Source organism: Myripristis murdjan, chromosome 10, assembly GCF_902150065.1.
Source record: "Myripristis murdjan chromosome 10, fMyrMur1.1, whole genome shotgun sequence".
In the NCBI taxonomy this organism is placed as follows: domain Eukaryota; kingdom Metazoa; phylum Chordata; class Actinopteri; order Holocentriformes; family Holocentridae; genus Myripristis; species Myripristis murdjan.
Window position 1 is genome coordinate 34,839,084 of NC_043989.1, and position 22,888 is coordinate 34,861,971.

The 22,888-nt window shown below is 39.7% G+C and overlaps 1 protein-coding gene and 1 long non-coding RNA gene across 3 annotated transcripts in view; one reads left to right on the forward strand and one right to left on the reverse strand.

The window, feature by feature from the left end:
• Positions 1-4,323: 4,323 nt before the first annotated feature.
• On the reverse strand, positions 4,324-5,731 carry LOC115366784 (uncharacterized). Its single transcript, XR_003928863.1, has 3 exons — positions 5,544-5,731; positions 4,585-4,740; positions 4,324-4,447 (listed from the first exon to the last, which is right to left on the reverse strand). It is a non-coding gene; the product is annotated as an uncharacterized LOC115366784 (long non-coding RNA).
• Positions 5,732-6,489: 758 nt separating this feature from the next.
• The window catches only part of LOC115366774 (N-acylneuraminate cytidylyltransferase-like), a 71,957-nt gene continuing 55,558 nt past the window's right edge, over positions 6,490-22,888 (forward strand). Inside the window, exons 1-2 of one of the 2 annotated variants that reach the window (XM_030062394.1) lie at positions 6,491-6,738; positions 6,843-7,073. In XM_030062394.1, coding sequence (XP_029918254.1) covers positions 6,850-7,073 — 224 coding nt within the window. In that variant the 5' untranslated portion in view covers positions 6,491-6,738; positions 6,843-6,849. Of the gene's footprint in view, positions 7,074-22,888 lie in introns of both variants that reach the window. The other variant, XM_030062395.1, reaches the window with a different exon arrangement.

Genomic DNA, 22,888 nt, shown 5'->3' on the forward strand with positions numbered 1-22,888 from the left:
CCTCCAATGGGGTAAACTCCAGGTGCATGTACAAGAAATTTCAAATAAACCTTTAACCTGCTGCATCAATTTATAACCTTTTATCCTAAGAAAAACCTAACCTTTAATCTAAGAAAGACATGTAATCAGATGCCATAGGATAAAGGCATAACAGATACCACATACTGTCAACCTGGAGTCCCTCTGAAGACTAGTTACATGAAAACATAAATCTATGCACATTTGTTCAGAGACTTAACAGCTCATGTGTAACATTTATTCAAGTGCCTTATTTTTCAAATTTCTATTGCATTAAATGTCTTCAATGATACACTGTACACCTGAAGATCTTAAGAATGTTGGCGCCAATCAGATTTTCAATTATGCTTAAATATAAAATTGTCAGCATTTAGGGAGAGGGAAAGATAAAATTGCAGTCATTTTCTTGAAATGCACTAAGTCACCTGTGACCTTCATGGTATAACTTAAGTAAATAAATTAATATCTCATAACTACATATATTTATATACAAAATGAAAATATAATACAATTAAAGCAATAAGGAAAACAGGATAAAAGGACACCAAATCACTCGCTTCTATTCAGCCTTTTATTAAACATTGTTAGCCTTAAATCCAATATCTCAACCCATCTTTATTAGCCTACTCCTTCATTTCACATTCAGTGTAGGTCATGTTGTCAGCAATCTCCTCACAAAAGACCCATATCTTCAGTTTTTTTCGAATTTAAATTTGAAATGATCAAGGATTGCTTCTGTCTCCTGGTCATCGAGATGGCAACGTTCTTTTTCATCCCAAAGCCTTCTGTACTGCCTCACAGCCTCTTCCAGTTCTTCCTCTCCCACAGTGAGGACACAGGGAAACCTTGGCCAACAACAAGTGTTGGTTTGCTTCGTCCCACTCTGCGGCCTTTTTGCAGTGATGAAGTACCCTGTCCCCCACTTCGTCCTATGAAAAAGACAGAGAAAAAAGTGTTAAATAAAAACTTGGGGTGATTAATGGTTTTTGTGTTAATTTTAAGAGCAGTTTAACAGACCGGTCAAATTTGAATGGGGACACTAAAGTAAGGGGCAAGAGGTGAACATGACAGGAGGGTTAATATAAACAGCTGTGGACTAACTGTGATGTTAGATACTGCATGTGATGTTAACTTTGGAGAGCGAAAAGTGTCGTCTCAGTAACACCGCAGCACAAACACGCCTCGTAAAACGTAGGCCATTACCTCGTTTGGACAGATAACACTACACAAATACAAAAATCGTAACACTTATAGGATAATCTACCCACTATTTGATTTATCAATGGCTAGATATAATGTACGACCAGGAGTGGGGTCCGCAAAACAGCGGAGAACTGACCCGGGACTTGTAGATGCTAAATGCAATTTATTTTATTATTTAATTTAGCAATTTCAAGTCAATAAAAGTTTGATCAACGTTAGGCTATGTCTCAAATAAATTATTTCAAACAAATTGTCGCTACCGCCCAACTTCCGACCCTAAGTTAACACAGTTAACATATTTAATTGTAAACATGCAATAAAATATATGTAATGTATTCGGTAGTTTGAGTGCAGATGACCGCTAGTACAACTGCAAACATAACTCGACTATCGTCATTTTTTGGACTTTCACTTACTGTCACAACTGTCAGTCGTACACGTAAATGTCGGAGTCTCCTTCTTTTTGGTATTTGGCCAAAATGCCGGAGTCCCTCAGCAGGTGTGAAAAATGTTTCCGGTTATTTGTGGTCTCACGCATAGACATAGAAAGAGGCTAGATTGGCCACTCCCCCTTTTTTCACGGCAGACTTGGCGGCCATCTTGAAGCGGTCGACCACCCAAACACAGAGTGGGATTCGGTGACAATAATAAAGCATGTCGATGGAAAATGCCTCAACATTGTGCAGCCTACGATTGTAAAAACCGACGTACTGCACAATCCAGACAACAGGGAATCACCTTTCACATGTAAGACACATGTTTAGTTTAATTTGGTCATTATAACTTACCCATCATTACTTATCAGGGACCACCTGAGTCCCCCCAAAAGCTAGGGAAAACCCTGTACTCAGTGTGCATTTTAAACAAAGTCCCTCAAGCCATTCCCACAGCATAGACTGTTTAATGTATATTTTAGGTCTAATGTTAATGCTTGACTTTCTACTGAGCCATTGCACTCATTATTATTTAGCTCTTGTTTTTTTACGGACTAGTTATATAGATTATATTTTAATTATTTAAACTGCCCCACAATTTCATCTCTTTTGTAATCCGGAAGCCAAGCAACTACATTTTGTTGCAAAAAACTCACTGCTGTTTTTTTTTTTTTTTTTTTTTTTTTTTTGTGCAATGACAATAAAGAAAGTCTAAGTCTATTTGAATACTAATGTGTGTGTGATCCTTGGTGGTCTGGCAGAGTGCTCACAGGTACAATAACGACATGAGAATCTCAGATGAAGAACCATATTTTTTCACATTTTAGATCACATTTCACATTAATGTGTATATATTTACCTTGAATTTGATTATATCAGAAAGAAAATGATCAAATGAGGCCCTCTGACAAAGAACCATATATGCATGCTTTCACATTTTAGATAATCATCAATATTTCCACATTTTAGATAATCATCAACATTACACTATTTAGACTAATATGCCTATCACATTAATGTGCATATATTTAACTTGAAAATTGATAATGTGTCCTTATTCTACTGACAAAATATATTTCTTCCATAGGCCTAATCTTTTAATATATGGCCATGAGAAACCGAAATTGATAACAAATGGACTGACAGGCATCTTAAAATTCGCTATGTCTAATGATAAAGTATGCTTTCTGATGGGCATCTGAGGGGAAAAAAACATGCTTCTAGCGAGAATTTAACCCGAGTCTATAAATAATAAGTCTTGTGTGATAACAACTATACCATTACAACTTCAAAATATTCAAGGGGAATAGATATTTATTTCCGAAAGCTTGTATTGGTAATGCACAGTGAATCGTGGGGTTGACCGCAGCAAGATGGCGCTGCCGTCGGACGTTAGTCTACTGGGATTCCAGCGTAAAGGCTGAATTATGCTTCCGCGTTGGAAGAGCGTACGGGGGTTGTGCGAAGCACGCATTTCCTACGCAGCGCGTGTGTGTCCAACATACCCCTGCGAAACACACTGAGCAATTCTCCTCCCACCAATGTAGACCCTGTGACGTATGATCGCTGCTCTTGGCGAGAGGACGAGTCGTATAGGTGCGGGTACTTGCGCACCTCCTCGGCCAGGCGTTCTTCCGCGAGATCCAGCACTCTCCAAAGTTTTCAAACACAACCGACGAGTCGAGACACAACAGTTGTTTTAAAAACGGCGCTGTTGGCCGGCACAACAACAGGATGTGATACCGGTTGCAACGAAATGCCGGAAATGATGTACTTCGGCGGACCAATCACAGCTCTTGTGGGGCTGCGGAGGGTCCGCGTAGTTACAATTTTTGGGAGGCGCGCGGCAAGGCTCTGCGGTGGTCGCACAACCCCCGTAAGCTTCGCACAACCTCCGTACGCTCTTCCAACGCGGAAGCATAATTCAGCCTTAAGGCGTCCAGTCTACCTATATACAATATATACATATATACATCAAACACCTGATGTGAATTTTGCCATTAAACTCCTTGTTAGAGAACAGCAATTTGTGCAAAAAGAACTGAAACACTGAACAGTTGGACATGTGCATTCAAAAGTTTACAGAAGCATTAAGTTCACCTGTAAAGGTTATAATGCATTTTAGGTTCATCCTGAAATTTCACCCGAAAGCCGAATATCCCTAACTTTTTGTGAGTAGTGTATGTCTGTGGTCTCACGCTGGAGACCACAGACATACACTTTATACTTTATACTTTATACTTTATACCCCTGAGAAGGTGTGCAAGATCAACCTGGCATGCTGTGTCCTCCACAATCTTGCAATGACCCATGGCATTCCTGTAAGACCCAGCGCAGAGCCACAAAACTATGCGCAAGAGGACACACAGCCACATGTGGAACCTCCTGCCAGGGCTGCAATTCAGGCTCGTCATGAATTGATGCAGCGTCTTTAATGATGGTAAGTTACAATGCGTAATTTCAAAATGCAAACTGAATAAGTTCCGATTCTTCCTTCGGCTTTGTCTACATTTTCATGAAGTAAATTAAACACACAGCACTTCAATACACATATACATATTTATTGGCGTGGACATTCAATAATTGTTTCAGTGATTCGTTTATGTTATTTATGCCTGTCGCCATTTCCTTCACTGCATCCAGAAGAGCCAGCTGATTTTGGACAACTTCATCAGTCAGGACGTGGGCATGCCGACGAGACTCCTGAGGCGTGCTTTGAGGCGCTGACTGTGGGGCTGGGAGCTGAGAGTGAGAGGTCGAGGGCACTGGTTCATCCACTGCATCGTCTGGGCCTACGATTCATAGTAAGTTGTTAAACTCTTGCAAACGGATTTGCCATTGCCATTTTCATTTGAATAAAATGTTTTCGGACTGACTTATGCCTGTTAATTAGGAACACACATAATTGCAAATATAACAGTACAGTTACCTTGGGGTTTTCCTTGGATGTCAACACTTTCACCTTCATTTCGTGGACATATTCCATGAATGGATGTTTGTCCAATTATTGCTGCTAGTCTCTCATCCTGTGGCGTTAGATCAGGTGGACCTTGTACTCCACCAGTCTCCTTCTTTTTCTTCTGGTCTGTAATGTGTTTTTTGGCATCAACTTTTATGTCGAACCACTTTTTTTTCACCTGGGCCACAGTGCAGTTCTCCAGGGATACTACGTTGACAGCCTCAGTTATTGCAGTCCAAGCATCATTTTTTTTTTTTTTTTACCATGGTCACCCCCGAGGAAATACTCTGGAAAAGTATTCCTTTTTTGGCTTCCACCTTGGACACAATTGTTCAAATTTCTGTGGTTGTAAAGTTCTTTTGTTTTTTGCCTCTTGGCACCATCGCTTCTAACAAACTGAAATTTACTACTTCTTTTCTCACGTAACCGCTTCCTTCATTCATGAATCAACTCTAGGCAAGCGGTTTCCTTATATGGAGAAACGGGGGCGTGGTGGTATGCTAATCACAAATTGCAAGCATGTGCCTGTCAGTTTAGAATGATTGTGATTCACAAACATACGCAAGGTGGTGAGAACAAAATTGGTCGGTACGCAGGTGTCATGAATCCCACAGTCATTTTGCGTACGCACTTATTTTGTGCGCAAAGTACGAACATTTCCACGCACATATTAGTGAATGTGGCCCACGAAGTTAACAAAATCATCATTACAACTTTTTGAATGAATGAGGCCCACGAAGTTAACAAAATCATCATTACAACTTTTTGTGACAGCAAAAGTAAGTTGATCAATACTTCTCCATAATATTTTTGTATGCCCTTTCTTAACACATCTTGGAAATGGTCTGTAAGCACAAACAAGAAAATAAGATTTAATATGATGGCTGTACATATCTGTGTGTGTTTTCTGTGTGTGTAGTGATACTAACCAGAGAAGTTGGCCATATGTGTACATTCATCCATCACACCCTTCATGAAGCTTAGTGATTCTCTCTGCAATGATGGTCGACAACCCTTCACTGAATTTGCATTCTTATCGTGTAGTATATTGTTAGCCTGGAAGTGTCTAGGAGTAAACAAATTATAAGATTAGATGAAACTTAAATAATGACTGTGGGAAACTGGGTCATTATGTGTCTCATAAATACAGTCATAAACACGTACTGTATACAATGGACATTTCACAACTACAACATTCTAAGTAGGAATGTTTTACGGCTTGAAAGGCATTAAATAAATAAAACATTGCAGCATTGTGACAGTGTACAAAACCAACAGCAGTAGCAGTAAAATGTTTTAAAGGGATAGCTCGCATTTTTGGACATGGAAATTGTATAAAATCCTCTCCAGCAGTGTACTGCATGAAAAGGGATTTTTTTTTTTAACTTCAGGTTCCCCTGGGCAAAGTTCTGGTCCCCTGAAGTATTGAAATAGGTACTTTCTGGCTAGTTCGCTGGGGTCACAAAAATAAAAAACAAACAAAAAAACCTTTCACAAAGTGAAAGCTGCAGTAGCCTCCTCCTCAATGTGCTCATTAACTATAGCACAACAAAAATGAAAGAGCAGCGAAGGCTTAAAACCTTTCAAAATCACTTTTCATCAAATGTCCTTTGCCAGAGTGATTTCCTTTTACCTTATTGATAACAAATTGTAGGTGGAAATCCAAACATGAAATACCTGACCAACTTTACATTTTGGCCACTAACTGCAGACCCTTAAGGCTGAATTATGCTTCCGCGTTGGAAGAGCGTACGGGGGTTGTGCGGGGTTGAACGGGAGCCTGCACCGGAAGACGCCTCACGCTGGAGGTCTGCAGCTAGGCCCACTCCATATAGTTGTGACAGTTCTCTTTTCCCACGGACGGTGGCAGCAGTGCGCTTAGTATCGTGTAATCTGCCGAAAATGAACACAGACGAAGACGAGGAAGAGGAAGTACATCACTCACTGTATTATAGTACATATTTAACTTTAGCCACGCAGAGTCGAATCGAGGTCAGCTGGCCTGTTTTTAGATTCTTGAAGACGTTTCTCTTCTCATACAAGAAGCCTCTACTATTCTGACAGACGGGTGTGGAGATCCAGTTATTTGATTTGTGTGGGAACGTTATCCAGGACGATATCCAGGTCACTGATACCACTGGCTCGTTACAGCTCCTCGCTGTTGTATTTAATTTTAGCTTTTGAATTGACCAGCCACTTAAAATTGTAAACCTTGTGCCTTTTATCAGCACCGTTATGGCTGCACGGAAGAGAAGTCACCCTGGTCCTGACGATGTGCAGGATGGATCCCTCCACACCTGCAAGCAAGGCAGGGCTGGAACAAAGCGACACATCGCTGCCCTGGTTCTGGCGAGGGGAGGAAGCAAAGGAATTCCTCTGAAAAACATCAAAATGTTAGCTGGTGTTCCCCTCATTGGATGGGTATTGAGAGCTGCTGTGGATTCTAGCATGTTTGACAGGTAACTTGAACTTTCTTGACTCGCGAACTACGTTTCGCTTTTAACAGTATAAAAAAGGGTTTTCAAAGTGGGGTCCGGTGTTCCATGTCAGCTGGTTTTCCTGTTAACAGGCTACCTTTGTAAACTTGGACGGTTTCTCGTGGCGACAGCAGATTTTGCAATCACGAATAGGAAACGTAGTTGACTTCGTGAATACCTTATGGATTATACTTCAGTCTCCTGGGTCACTCGTGGTTCTCTAAACCATCTGGTTAAGCTTATTGATGGTTACGCAGTGGGGCTGAACGATTTTAGGAAAAGATCTAATTGCGATTTTTCTGGCAGTTATTGCGATTTCGATTTTATTCGTGATATTTCTTCAAATCAAGCTTCAGTGCAATATTCACATGTACAGTAACAAACAAAACATGACAGAAAATTACATCATGCCATCAAAACATTAAAGGCCCCATGCAGTACACTTTTCCAGGGTTTTATTTTAATTGTTGATATCCCCAGCAAGATGTATTTGTGATCTGTGGTCTGCTAAATATAAACTAGGCAAAAAAGGTTCTGCACCGCTTTTTCAGTCTATAATTTCTCCCCTTTATTTATACCCAATAGTGTTGTATCCTGTACCATTGTAAAGCCTGATTCGTCCTCTTTCCAGTGAGATACAACTTGTAAGGATCGTGCATTTCTGGAATGAGTGACACCGGTAATTGTGTGGGAAGAGACCAATTTTTTTTTTTTTTTTTTTGTTTTTTGTTTTGTTTTGTTTTGTTTTGTTTTGAGAAACTCCCCTGCAATATTTTTTCAGTTGATCATTTCTCCCTTTTAACAATACCGATTGGTGTTGTCTTTTATACCGTTTTACCGTCCTTTCAGTCAATCAAAATTCCCTTCAGTGTTTTTCTGTTGGCAATTTAAACTGCACTCACAGGTGTACCTAACTGGCACTTAATTGACAGCATATGGCAAAATGAGAAAATGAATAAAATATTGTGCTTCCCACCTGTTTAACTGTGCTGCCTCATCTTTACAGTTATACCCTATTGTAAAGGGGACTGGCATTCCAACAGTATAACTCACAAATCCAATTGGTCTTATCACAGGGGAGAAATGATCAACTAAAAACACATTGGATGGGATTTTGCTTCCCTCAAAAAGGGGGGCAGGGGACATGTTTAGCCATGTTGGTCATACCAATCAATTGACAATCCTTCCAACTTATTTCTCATTGAAAAGGGGACTAATCAGGCTTTCTAACGGTATATAAGACAACACCAATCGGTATTGTTAAATGGGAGAAATGATCAACTGAAAAAATATTGCAGGGGATTTTCTCAAAAAAAAAAAAAAAAATTGGTCGCTTCCCACACAATTACCGGTGTCACTCATTCCAGAAATGCAGGATCCTTACAAGTTGTATCTCAATGGAAAGAGGATGAATCAGGCGTTACAACAGTATAAGATACAACACTATTGGGTATAAATAAAAGAGAGAAATTATAGACTGAAAAAGCGGTGCAGAACTTTTTTTGCCTAGTTTAGTTTCACAGCTCCTCTCTCTTGGTTTCTCCCGGAGCTCTGGCAGCACAGTTCGTTTAGCCAATCAGAAGAGAGAATCAGCATCTCTCCACTGATTGGCTGACTGTTTTCTGACTGACATAGCGGAGGTGGGCTGGCTAGCTTCTTCCGCCTCTTTATGACATGCATTTTTCATGCCATGGGGCCTTTAAATGCTATTTACTCTAATGCAAGGATGAATACTAAAAGGTAAGACTTGCTTCCAACGTGTATTTATTGCCAAGAAACATGTACATTCTTTTAAGTCCTTGACCAACGGCAGTTATTACAACTGAAGAACTAAAAGAGCCATCTTTGACTGTCTTAATTATAAAAAGTAGTGCAAAGAATCCTTAATCGTGTTAAGTTAAAAAAGCTAAATAAAATACAAAACAATTTAAAAAACAATGTTAAATAAGAAAAACAAAATACAACAATTCCAATAAAGGAAAAAAGGATCTTGTCCTTATAACAGTTACAACTGTTACAACTTTTTCCTCACACTCCGCGTACAGCTGTGGGATGGCAGCCTGGTTGAAGTAGGTGTGGTAGGGAATCATATATCTTCTGTCCAGCGCGCAGAGGAAGTTTTGAAATCCGTTTCTGGTGACTGTGTTAACAGACATGCCTTTAGCAATGTAGTGTAGAGCTTAAAGTACTCCGGCGTGGTGCTGGATTTCCGGCTTGACGGACATTCAGGTATTTTTTTTTTTTTTTTCCTGTGGCAACAATTTGGCCTAAGTTAGCATTTAACAAATCATCTTCTGAATTTTAGCGAAGCACATGGGTAGCCTAGATCCACCAATAGTATAGTGTTATCAAACTCAGCTGGCCAATAAGAGCTGAGTGAGGAGGGTCTAAAAACAGCATGCCGTGTGCGTTTTGTGAAACAGGTGGATGCGGCAGTCTACTGTCCGGTAGAGTAGATAGAGAGAGCTAAGCAGCGTTGAAGTAGAGTAGAGCAGGGCAGAGAGATGGAAGCAAAATACATTGCACAGCAGCCATCTTTGACAAAATTATGAACGGACCTCTTCCGAGGATGATTGGCAAAGATTGCTACTGTGCAAAAGATGTCCGCTTCTGGTTCAGCTGAAGCCATTTCAAACCACATTTAGGGACACCAGCTTGTTGGTACTGAGTGTGTATGCTGTTGTCTGGACAATGGTGTTTCAAAGAATGGGCGGTGTGGTGAGCGTGGCTTGCACAAGGATCAGGCTATTACTGATTGGTTAGCGAGACCTGTCCATGCGTAGCATGCTGCTTCTGATTGGTGAGCTTGACAGGGCATGATGGCAGGATGGTAGGGAGATGGCATGAATGTGTAAAATAGTTGACACAACAGATCCTGGGTCAGTCAGGAGTGCTGCAAAAAAACGCAGCTTTTGCGATCACATGATCGCATTGTCTGAAATCGCAATTTCGATCAGAAAATGATACATTTTTCAGCCCTGTTACACAGTTTAGTGAAACTGTGGAATCGGAAATCGTTTTATCTTCTTTAAAATAAAAACTTCACCCGGGGTTCGATACCAGGTGAAAAACATAAAGGAAAAAATCAAGAAGTATTCAGTACCCCTGAACCTGTACAAGTACCGACGCGATTAACTGCTAACACACAGCCTACTGCCAAAGAGAGGCAAAAACATGTTATTGTGCTGGTTTAAAATAACTGCTAGATTAACTTGTCACCGTTGTTATAGGAATGATAGCAGCCACACAAGCCCACTTTGCTGGCCCTCTTAAATTCAACATGTTTTGACTGTCAGAGGTTGCAGTGTTTGCTTAAGTTTATGCAGAAAAATTACATCGTGGGATTGGGCGACAAAATTGTTACACAGTGGATGCACTGGAATTAAGCACAGAGGGCAAAGTGCTTGACAGCATCTATGTGGCAGTGGTTCATTCATTACACCTTGCACCGTTTCCTTTATATTTTGCTGATTTGGTGAATGCATCGATTAGTGCTGGGCGGTATGACCAAAAATATATATCACGGTATTTTTCAAAATTATATCGGTTTCACAGTATATGACGGTATTTTCTTTTTTCATGCACGACTGGGTGTTAACCACATTTTCTAATAATTTAGAGAAGAATTACTGCAGTAAATTAACTTAGAATGACCTATTTTACTATCATGAGGAATGAATACTGGACATTAATGTCCAAGTTGTCCACCCTAGTATTAATACAGGTTTACATGGCAACACAAAATGATGCAAAGAGGTGGCACTCATGATTTTAATGAAGTGAAGGAATCAGAATGCATGACAGTTGCAGTCAAAATACAGAACCTTTTTATTATGCAAATTTAAGGCCACTTGCATTAATATGCAGTCTGATTTGACTAATTTAACAATATCTTAAAATATTATTATTTTAAAAATGTGAATTACTTATCAAATAGACCTAACAATTCAGCTACCAGTGAATGAGCAGCAGTATGCATGTGATAACATAGATTGAAAAATAAGCCGAAGTGATACTGCTTCTCTGAATATACAAGCTAAGCCAGTGTGCTGCTGTTAGCCAGTGCAAATAGACTGGAGTGGCAACTCTTCGCTTTGTTACACAATCTGTCAGTGCGCTGCTGTAGCTTGAAAAGTTTCTTTGCCTTTGCCAGACGGATTTTTTGAAGCCGAAGAACTTCCAAACAGCCGACACAGCTCCTCTTTTTGGTAAAAGTTTTCAGCTTCATTTTCTGAGTCCCCACTGCTTAGTGAGTGCAACTGCAAAAACAGTACCCCCCTCCAACAATGTCCTGCGGCGCTACGTTCTGAGTGCTGTTCCCAACGTTATACACCGGTATTGGGGTATCTGAAAAATTCATGTCATAAAAAAAAAAAAACACTGGTATTTGGTATGAACTGGTATACCGCCCAGCACTAGCATCGATAATTGTTGGCTTTTGGTGGCTGGTGTCGGTGCTGGTGGCCGCTTCCTTACCAGCTGATACAAAGTCAAGTTCAGTAAACTGTGTTGGGTGATGTACTTGGAGGTGAGACAGCAAATTTGTAGTGCTGCCGTGCTCAGTCATTACTTGCTTCTAGCAAAGACGACATATGGCTTCATTTAAATTCTTGGGCTCGCCATTTCCTCCAAATTTAAAAACAAAATACTGCCAAATTGGCGAGCTAGCATTCTTCTTTGAAAGTAAGTCCTCCATGAGAGGGAGTCAATTCAGGCCAATTCAGTAGTCTGTACATTAACGAGCCACTGACTTAGCTACAACTGCTGCTCTCCTCAGTGTCTGTATATTAAAGTGGTGCATTCATGCCTACATCATGCTGCCACCACAACAGTTCCGTATTCAGTTTCTTTCATAATAAAAGTCTTAAGATTCCATAACAGCTGTTTATTTATTGTTTATTTGGGAGGGACAGCATACATTAATGAACAAAGCATTCCAATTAAGTACAAGCAAGTACAGGTTGGACAAAATGTAAATGTACAGGAGTTAGCAAGAATGCTAATTTACATCCTTTGTCCCTGACATACAACAGAGACGGAACACTGCAGAGATGTAGTGTGAAATTCAGAATGGGTATTTTACTGTGGAAATTTGGAAGCGAAAAACCCAAACTGTATGAATGTGGAGCTTAAGAGATAATGTAAAAAGTTCATGAAAATGTTGATGTTTTAACAAATAAATGCATTTCTGGTGCAATGGTCAATGTATTTTAGGTTAATAATGAACAAATAACAAACACTATATGAATATAAGACAAAAACGCAAGCTACAATGGTCTAATATTGAGGAATTTCAATATTCGCAAGTGGTGAAATAGCCTCATGTTTGGGATAACAAAAACAAAAAATTAAGAACTTGCATAAAGAAAAAAGTTTTAAATCCCAAGAAAGAGCAAGCTTTGAACTTTAAATTAAAACAAAAATCAGATTTTTTTAAGACATTCCCACATGCAGTTATGGGCCAATGAAAATGTGACATGAAAACTTTTTTTTTGGATTTGGAGAAGCTAGACAGTGAGAAAAAGCCACCGCTCATCCGTAAGCTATACACTTAGAAAAGGTGTTGGAGCTGAACTTAAGGACTAAGGAAAACAACAAAACAGCAACCGCACACTAAAACACTGTGCATATCTAAATTTATTGCAAGCTTTCGGTCATAGACCTTCTTCAGGCATACACAGGCATACAAAAGGTGCTTCATATTTTGCTATCCACTTTTCTGCTGTAATGCTTGAAATATCCCCTACTAATAAAGGACTAATAAAGGAATATCTTATCTTAGAACAAGTGAATACAGCATGATGGTTCAAGTAGTCACATCACTTGATTGCAAAATACCAGACACCTGTGTCAAGCATGGCAATGGCTAGAAAGGCATCATGGGAATTGTAGTCCCAAAGATAGTAGACTACAGAGGCCATATTTAGACCTAATAACTCAAAATGTCTACCAAGACAGAAAACACCATTGAAATAATTTACAAATCAAATACAAAGAACAGGACGCAATAGAGCAAAGCTATACAGTCTATGCATACATCAGGTAGTGGCCATCATAAAGCATAGTAGAGCCTAGCATCTTTATGTTTAAAGTACAACACTCATGTCAAACTCCTCATTTAGACCTAGTGGTTGTAGACTATGTAGGGTGTAGATCCAATAAAGCTCTCTCTGGCATAGTCGCCTGTTAACATCACCTCCTCTCTGAAGAGTAATCTGTTCTATTCCCTGGTACCTAAGGGAGGGGATAAGATGAGAGTGATTATTAAAATGACAGGCTACAGGGTAATTAACATCATTTCATCTTATTGAACTTGTGTTCACTGATTCTTTGTTTGAGAGGGCGAATGGTTTTACCAATATAGATTTTATCACATGGACATGGATTTGGAGAAGCTGCCATCCAGAAACCAATGCATATATCTGACTAACCATTACTGCTTTGAACAGTCCATGTATGTATCTCAAAGCTCTGAAAAAATCAAGAAGCTGGGGCAAAAACTAAGTTGTTTTCTGAAGGCCCAAACATGGTCGACCACAAAACCTGTGTAATTTTTTTTCCATTTTTGACGGGCTGGCATGCCTACCAGTTATGATGTATGACAGATATATTTTGAGAGAGTAGGTGGAGGTGTATTATCGTACCAAATTTCAGTTTCCTATGTGGTGTAGTTCCTGAGATATTGACACCTGAAAATGGAGGAAAAATAAGGACTCGTGAAAATCGCACCAAAATCGACACATACTCCCCTCACTAAATTGGCCGTATTTCAAAAAGTATCCATCTGAGCAAACTAAAATTTTACAGTGTGCATATTGGATACGCAAGGAACAACTGGTGAAATTTTCAGAATTTTTTTGAGACGCAAGTGTGTGGGCCATTTGGTGAAATGACGTGGAATGGCCCCTCTAGTAACTGACCTTGTGCCAATCCCTCTCTCCGGCTTCCTCTTTATGAAGTCCCTTAGGGAAGGGGGACCAATTTCATGTAATGTTTTATAAATTACACCAGCCTGTGTAAAAGTCTTAAAATGTTCAAGACTCAAGAAACTTTATTTTTGGAGAATACTGCAGTGGTGGTATCAATGGGGTTTCCTGTTAAATATCTTAAGAGCTCTCTTATATAGTTGATCAATAGGCTTAAGGATTGTCAAACCTGTACAGGACCATGTGGTGAAGCAGTAGTCAATGTGTGAGAGAATCATACAGTGGAGGTAGGCTCATCTGGCACTAACTGTCAAGAATGGCCTTATCTGTTTGAAGTTCTGTAGATTAAAATTTACTGTGTTTCTTACCTTCTTGACATGTTTTTTAACAGTAACGTTTTTTTTAACTTAATTTTTTTCACAGCTGCACATAATCTTAACATTTATCAAGAATCGTGTAAGAGAGCAGTATAAATACATACTATAGATTTTAAGATATACATATATATATATACACACACACACACACACATATATATATATATATATATATATACATACATACAAATATACACATACATACATGACAAGATAAAATAATAAATAGAACATAGAATCAGTTAAATTACACAAATTTAGAATGAGAGAAAGACAAGAAAATAAAGAATATACAATTAAGTAAAATAATAACAGTAGTAACAATAATAATAAAAAGAGAAAAGAAAAATAAATCCACTCTAGGTATCAAAAGACATGGTGTGCAAATGTACTCAGTACTAGGCCAGGAGTCTTAAGCCACAGACTTATTGTATTAGCAGAGCTATGACAGGTTTCCATCGCTTAATAAAGATAGGTTTTTGGAGTCTTAATGAGTATGTGATTTGCTCCATCTGGTAAATGTCCCATATTTTCTGAATCCATTCATTATCAGAAGGAGTATCTGGCTTTAACCATCTGATAGTTATGCATTTTAATGCCGCTGTGAGCAATATGTTTAAAAGGTATTTCACATCTCTTCCGTCCATACCCTCAGGAATTGCTCCCAATAATGATATTACAGGGGTTTGAGGAATATCCCATTTAAAAACCACTCTGAGAGCATCAAAAACATCTTTCCAGAATAGGTTCAGTTTAGGACACAGACAGAATATATGGGTGTGATGGGCAATCTCAATACCACAATTTCTCCAGCATGAGCTACCATGTGTTGATCCCATCTTGGCTGTTATTACTGGTGTTCTGAAAAACCTGGTAACTACTTTCCACTTAAACTCCTTCCATGTGTTAGAGTTTGTGGCAAGGTGTGCATCGGTGCATATCTCCCTCCAAGTGTCTATTAATATATTCTTGTTCGTCTCCGCCTCCCATCTCTGTCTTATCTGTTCGGAGTTATGTACATTTGTTGATAAAAGTATATAACATAGTTTACCAATTATTTTCTTATCTCTGTTACTCATTTGTGTTTGAGAAACTTTTCTATTGGGGTAGGTCTTATAAGTTTTCCCCACTCTTTGTGTGTTGTCAAAAAGGATCTCAGCTGTAAATATCTAAAAAAAAAGTCTGTCCTGGGGAGGTCAAATTCATTTTTCAACTGTTCGAATGTTTTCAAATTGTCATCCTTGATCAGCTGGTGTAAGTAGCTTAGACTATGGTCTGACCACTTCCTAAAACCAGTATCTAAATTGTTAGGGGTGAAGGACCTCATAAGTCCAACGTTTGCTAATGATGAAAGTATCTTTGGTAGCCTGAAAGCTGGCTGTATTTTATTCCAAATTTTTAAAGTGTTTTTTGTCCAGACTGCCATTTCTTTTACAGGAGTGTCTAGAAAAGCCAAGTTGTCTGAAGGCTCTGGGCACATACTTTTCTCGATATTAAGCCATCGTGTGGAAGTATCATTCTGAATCCATACTATCAGTGGCTTCATCTGTGCAGCCCAAAAATAATATCTTAGGTTTGGAAGTTTAAGACCTCCATCTAATTTAAGTGACTGTTGAGTTTTAAGTCTAATTCTTGGGCGCTTTTTTTTGCCATGGATACTTTCCACATGACCCAGTAGAGAGCGTGGGAGCGAGGACCATCGTTCTAAATCATTACTAATGTGCCGGATTATTTTATTGTAATTTGTATCATACAAATTATGTAGAGATTGGGGTATATAAATGCCAAGGTATTTGATGCCTTCTTTAGGCCACTTGAAACCACTTTGCAGCTTAACACTTTCTGACACAAGACCGTTCACATCCATAGCCTCTGTTTTATCTACATTAACCTTATATCCAGAGTAATACCCATATCTGGAGATGAGCTCCTTTAAACATGGTATGGTGGATGTTGGTTCTCTTAAATACAGTAAAACATCATCTGCATACATTGATATTTTGTGTTATTCTCTATTTATTATAATCCCTTTTATGTTATTATCATCTCTAATAAGCTGGGCTAGTGGCTCAAAGCTAATAACAAACAAAGCAAAGGTGACAGAGAGCAGCCTTGTCTGCATCCTCGTTCTAGTGTGAATCTCTCTGATCTGTACCTATTAACCCTGACAGCCGCTTGTGGGGATGAGCAGAGTGTTTGTATCCAATCTACGAAATTAGGACCAAATCTAAAACATTTTAATGTTTGGAGTAGGTATTGCCAGGACACGCGATCAAACGACTTTTGTGCATCTAAGGATATGATGGTTGACTCTAATTTCTTGTCTTTTTGATGGGATATTATGTTTAGTAAACGTCTTTTGTTATCTCCATAATACCTTCCTGTGATAAACCCTGTTTGGTCAGGATGTATGATTTGGGTAATTATCTTATTAACATGTCTAGCTAAAATTGCTGTAAGTATACGCAAGTCCCCATTCAGCAAAGATATTGGCCTATAAGATTGACATTCAGTGGGATCTTTGCCCTCTTTATGAATTACTACTATGGTTGCCTCAGTCCAAGATGGTTCCATAGTTTTGGACTCTAGGGCATGTCTATATGCCTTTAGTAATAGTGGTGCTAGCAGGTCTTTAAAGGTTTTATAAAATTCATTGACAAATCCGTCTAGTCCTGGACTTTTGCTAGTCTTGAGTGATGAGATCACCTGTTTAATCTCCAATTCTTCAATCGGCTTATCCAATTCCTCAGCTGTTGAGCTTGTTAATTCAGTTAATTTTATATGTTTTAAGCACTCTGAGAGTTCAGCATCATCACAACATGTATCTGTATTCTTATATAATGAGTTGTAGAACTTTGCAAAGACCCCTGCTATTTCATCCGGTTTTATGGCCATATTTGCTTGTGATTTTATTTTCTGTACAACATTTGAAGATCGCTGCTTTCTCAGTCTAAAAGCTAATAGTTTGCTTGCCCTGTTTCCATATTCATAGTATTTTTGATTTGTGAATCTTAAGCTTCCCTCAATCTTGTCTGACAAAAGGCTATTAAGTTGTCTGCGAATTGCATTTAAGTCATTTGTGACTCTAGTTGTTGCAGATTGTTTATGTTTATGCTCTAAATTTTTTATTTTATCTTCAAATTCTCGCTGTCTGACCTCCCTCTCTCTTTTCCTTGCAGACGTGAACGAGATAATACAGCCCCTGATATATGCTTTAGCGCAATCCCACAAAATTAGGGGGTTCGTTTCTGGTGAGGTATTGGTATCTAAATATGTCTTAAACTCTTCTGAAATGAAGGAGATAAATCCTTTATCATTAAGGAGAGATGTGTTAAGCCTCCATTGTTTAGTTGTTGGTCTATGTCCTATATCCCATTTCAATAAAACAGGTGCATGGTTAGAAATAGTGATAGGCAATATCTCAATGTCTGTTATTTTATGCAAATCTGCCCTTAGGGTGAACAAATAATCTATCCTAGAATAGGATGCATGCCTGCTTGAATAAAAGGTGAAGTCCTTACCTCTTGGGAACTTACTTCTCCATATATCCACCAGGCCTACTTCTTTAGTTTGATATTTAAGCATTTTACTCATTCTGGGTAGAGGGGCTTTAGAAGGCGGTCGTCGCACACACAGTTACACAGTTAAAATCCTCTCCCATCAGCAGTAGACCGGTGCTAAAAAGTAAGGTTTGAGTCAAAAACAGCTCCAAGGTACTTGAAATCAGGCACAAGGTCTAGTTCTTCACCTCCCAGAAACACATTAGATGATTGTTATGCAAACTGGTCTTTTTGAGAAGGCCATACACACAGTTTTCTTTGTGTTCAGGAGTAGGCATGAATCTATAAGCCATTCCTGAATACTAGTCAAAACCGACGTTAAGGTCCTTGACACCTACAAGGATACAAGGAACTTTATTGGTCATTATACAACAGGTTGTATAATGAAATTAAAATGTGGTTCCCTCTTGATTGATTAATTGATGGTATAAAAAATAAAATTATTAAAAACATGGAGGAGTGCAGATGGTGCATTTAGTAGTCTCACAGCCTGAGGGTCACTCGTTGCAGAGTCTTCCTGTCCTGGGCCGTGCACATCCTATCCTGTTATGCTGATTCCCAGGAACTTAAAACTGCTCACTTTCTCCACCTCAGCTCCATTGATGTAAACAGGGTTGTGTGTCTTTGATTTCCAGACGATGATGATGGTGTCATCTGCAAACTTCACAATAGAATTCTTTCCATGTCGGGGGTTGCAGTAGTGGGTGTACAGTGTGAACAGGAGGGGGCTGAGCACACAGCCCTGGGGGGGCTCTGGTGTTGAGCACTAGAGTGGAGGAGGAGAGACTGCCAATCCGAACTGACTGGGATCTGTTTGTGAGGAAGTCCAGTATCCAGTTGCAGAGAGTGGTACTGATTAGCTGATTACCTAATCAGGGCGGTTTGCCTCAATGGTAAGTTTATAACTAGTTTGTGAATTAAACAATAACTCAGTAAGTTTCCTATTCCCCATGGCGTGCCTCGTTGTGTTTGTCACACTTGACTGATACGTTAGCAAGCTAAAGTTAGGATAACCTAGCTTAAATATTACCTTGCTAAGCACTTTGCATGCTAGCACACTAGATAAGACCGGAGCACATTAGGATAACGCGTCGTCGCCGTGCAAAACCCTCGTGGGCTGCATTTATTTACAGCAGCGCACCAACTGTGTTTTTTAACTTATGGCGTTGAGGAAGAAAAAAGCGTTTCTGGTCCAAGTTATAACTTCATGGAGGAAAGAAAATGTGAACGCACGTTTAGAGGACATCAGAGAGGGGCATTTCAAATCATGTTTTACCAGAGACTTTTATGACGCTGTTTATCCACCTACCTATTACCTACAGATAATAATTTATTAATAATTTGTAATTTATTACACTCACTGACCACTTCATTAGACACTGTGCAATGTAATGCACACCAATAACAGCCCTACAATGAATTCTACTTTAATAAATGTATTACTTTGTAAATGTTGACACTGTCAGAGAGATTTCTTTATGTTTTCTGAGATGATAGTGGGTGTTGCTGTTGGTGTGGAGAGCAGTATATTGAGAGGGGTTCAGAGTATTTTGACCCTCTGGTGCATGTAAGTGGGGTTGACAAAATATCAGACACCTCAATATGATGCTCCTCACACCAACACCCACTACCATCTCAATAATAACCATAAAGAAGAATTATCAGCTTTCTTACAGTCAACAACATTTTAAAAGTAATAGGTTTGGTCTAGTGAAGTGGCCAGGAGTGTACACGCCATATTCATGTGAACACAAGTAAGACAAATGCTTAATGTCTGAGTTTCAAAATGGCCCACGTAACTAGACAGATTTGTAACGTTATTTTTTAACTAATGCTTATTATGTCTTGCTTTTTTTTTTACAGATGGCAAAAGAAGGTGGACGTAGTACTTCACCAAGGATGTCACTGGTGAAACTGTCTGTAATATTTGTGCAGCTTCTGTAAGCCAGGGATCAAGCAAGCAAAAAGCAAAAAACACAACCAACCTATGGCAGCACCTTAAAGCTAAACATGATGACATGATGATACTGCCTTTTTGCACATCATATTTTTGATTTGTTTTATGTTCAAATTGTTCATATGCTGCTTGTTCCACACAATTTCTGCTAATAAAAGTATTTGAAAATAGTAAAATGTTCTCCCTTCAATTAATATCTTTGTAACAAGTGTTTAGAACTATATTTAAGCGATCCAATGCAGGTATTTTGTCTTTTTTTTTTTAAATTGAAAAATTGAAAAATTTAATCGGCCGATATATCGGTTATTGGATTTTTTTAATTCCCTAATATCGGAATCGGCATCGGCCCCAAAAAATCCATATCGGTCGGGCCCTAGTGCTGATGCCCAGAGTGTCCAGTTTTCCAATCAGCTTCATGGGGGAGATTGTGTTGAAAGCAGCGCTGAAATCAACAAACAGCATTCTGATGTAGGTGTTGCTTTTCTCAAGGTGAGTGAAGACTGAGTGGAGAGCAGTGGAGATGGCATCCTCTGTGGATCTGTTGGTTCTGAATGCAAACTGCTGTGGGTCAAGACTGGTAGGAATGTTGTTCTTTATGTGCTGGAGAACCAGTTTCTCAAAGCACTTCATCAGGATGGGGGTGAGTGCCACAGGGTGGTAGTCATTTAGATCAGACACTGCAGATCTTTTAGGCACAGGGATGATGGTGGCTGTCTTGAAGGAGGTGGGAACACTCTCCTGTGACAGCGATATGTTGAAAATGTCAATAATGACATCTACTAGCTGGTTGGCACATGTTTTTAGTACACAGCCAGGTATGTTATCAGGCCCAGCAGCTTTACTCATATTCACTTTCATATTCACTTTCAGCAGGACTTTCCTCACATCCACTGTGGATACTGACAGTGGCCGGTCCTCTGGAGGCGGGGTAGACTTTACAGCTGACTCTCTGTTGAGGAGATCAAAGTGAGCATAAAATGTGTTTAGCTCGTCTGGTAACGTGGCCTCACACATGATGGGAGCGCTCCTGCTTTTGTAGCCTGTCACACTTTTGTCCGCCTGCCACAAGTCTTTGCTGTTGTTGGTGTTGAGGTCTCTCTCCAGTCTCTGCTGATGCCTTCGCTTTAGATTCACCCAGGCTTTCTCATTAGGGAATGATTTAACTGTCCTTATTTTTACCACATCATCAGCACATTTGCTGATGTATGATGTCACTGATGATGTGTATTCTTCAAGGTCAATATGGTTCTCCTGTGTAGCAGCAGCTTTGAACATCTGCCAGTCTGTGTATTCAAAATAGTCCTGTAGAGCTGCTGCAGCCTCATCTGTCCACACCCTAACTGTTGTTAAAGTTGGTTTGACCCTTTTTGTCAGCTGGAGCTGAAGCAAGGAGATGTGGTCTTACTGGCCAAAATGAGGACGAGGGAGGGCTCTGTAGCTGCCAGGAACATTGGTGTAGACATGGTCCAGTGTGTTGTTTCCTCTGGTGGAGATGTTGACATGCTGATGGAATCTAGGCAAAACAGTTCTGAGGTCCGTTTGATTAAAATCCCCAGCAACAATACTAAATTGATCAGTATACAATACACCGATTCAAGAAGGTGGAAGGCTGGAGCCTGGAGCAGATCCTTGCCGAGTTGGCAAAGCAAGATCTTCAATTTTCCACATAATCCTCGGTTAATAACACTGCACAGCTGATCCATTAACATCCCGGTGTGTGCTGCTTTACCGTGCCTTACATGCCTACGTCTCCGCTGTGCGTCGTGCCTTAGAACGCCCCTCAGCTGTTGTAAAATCACTGTATCCCACGGCTTCTCGGTAGGGTTGGGAACGAAAAACCGATACGACCGGATAACCGATTTTACAGGCGAGAGATACGGCTGTATCGGTAGCAGACTCCTCAATCGATACGAATCAGCCATGAATCCTTAGATGAATAGATTGTAGAGTTGTGGATCGGATATCGCGAGACTATGAATCGGTTGCCTGAGGCTTGACAGTTTTAATCTCTAAACAACGCGAGAGCTCACGAAAGGGACTCTCCCGCATGGTCCGTAACATTAAGGGGCTTTCACATAGCGCATGCTCGGCGCAGACCTCGGCCACCACAGCCATGCATTGTGTATGTGATCGCAGGACGCGAGGGCGCACCGGTCTGCGCCGAGAAGGGCGCAGCGCGAAGCTGGTTGGCGCCCTGTGAGGTCAAATCTGGGTGGCACAACCCCTCCAGTCGTTTCACCTGCACCTGCACCACCAAGAAAAAAATTACAACTGCACCGGCACCGTACGAGTCCAAAAGGCAGAGAAACTTTCCAGCTACAGCAGTGCACTGACATAGATTGTGTAACAAAGCGAAGAGTTGCCACTCCGATCTATTTTCCCTGGCTAACAGGAGCACACTGTCTTAGCTTGTCTATTCAGAGAAGAGGTATCACTTTGGCTTGTTTTTCATATTCAATCTATGTTATCACAGGCATACTCCTGCTCATTCATTGGTAGTTGAATTGTCAGGTCTGTTTGATAATAATAATTTAACATATTGTTAAATTATTGGAGTCAAACTTACTGGTAAACATCTACTCCTTCAAGATAATTTATTATGTTCTACAACTCATAAACATACACTATCACTAAATACCGAGTGTTTGAGAAGCATATCCACCATTTGATGATGCCCGGTCTACATCAACAAATGTTGACTATCGTATTGTTTTTACACTGTATCGAATCGTATTGTTCTTAAACCGCATCGAATCGTATCGTTCTTAAACCGTATCGAATCGTATCGAATCGTATCGTTCTTAAACTGTATCGAATCGCATCGAATCGTTCTGTATTAAAAATATATCGTTTTTTAATCGAATCGTAACACGTGTATCTAGATATGTATCGAATCGGCCTCATGCCAGAGATTCCCAACCCTCTCGGGGCTTATCGCTTAATTAATTTTATCAGTATGAATCGGTTGTTTAAGTGT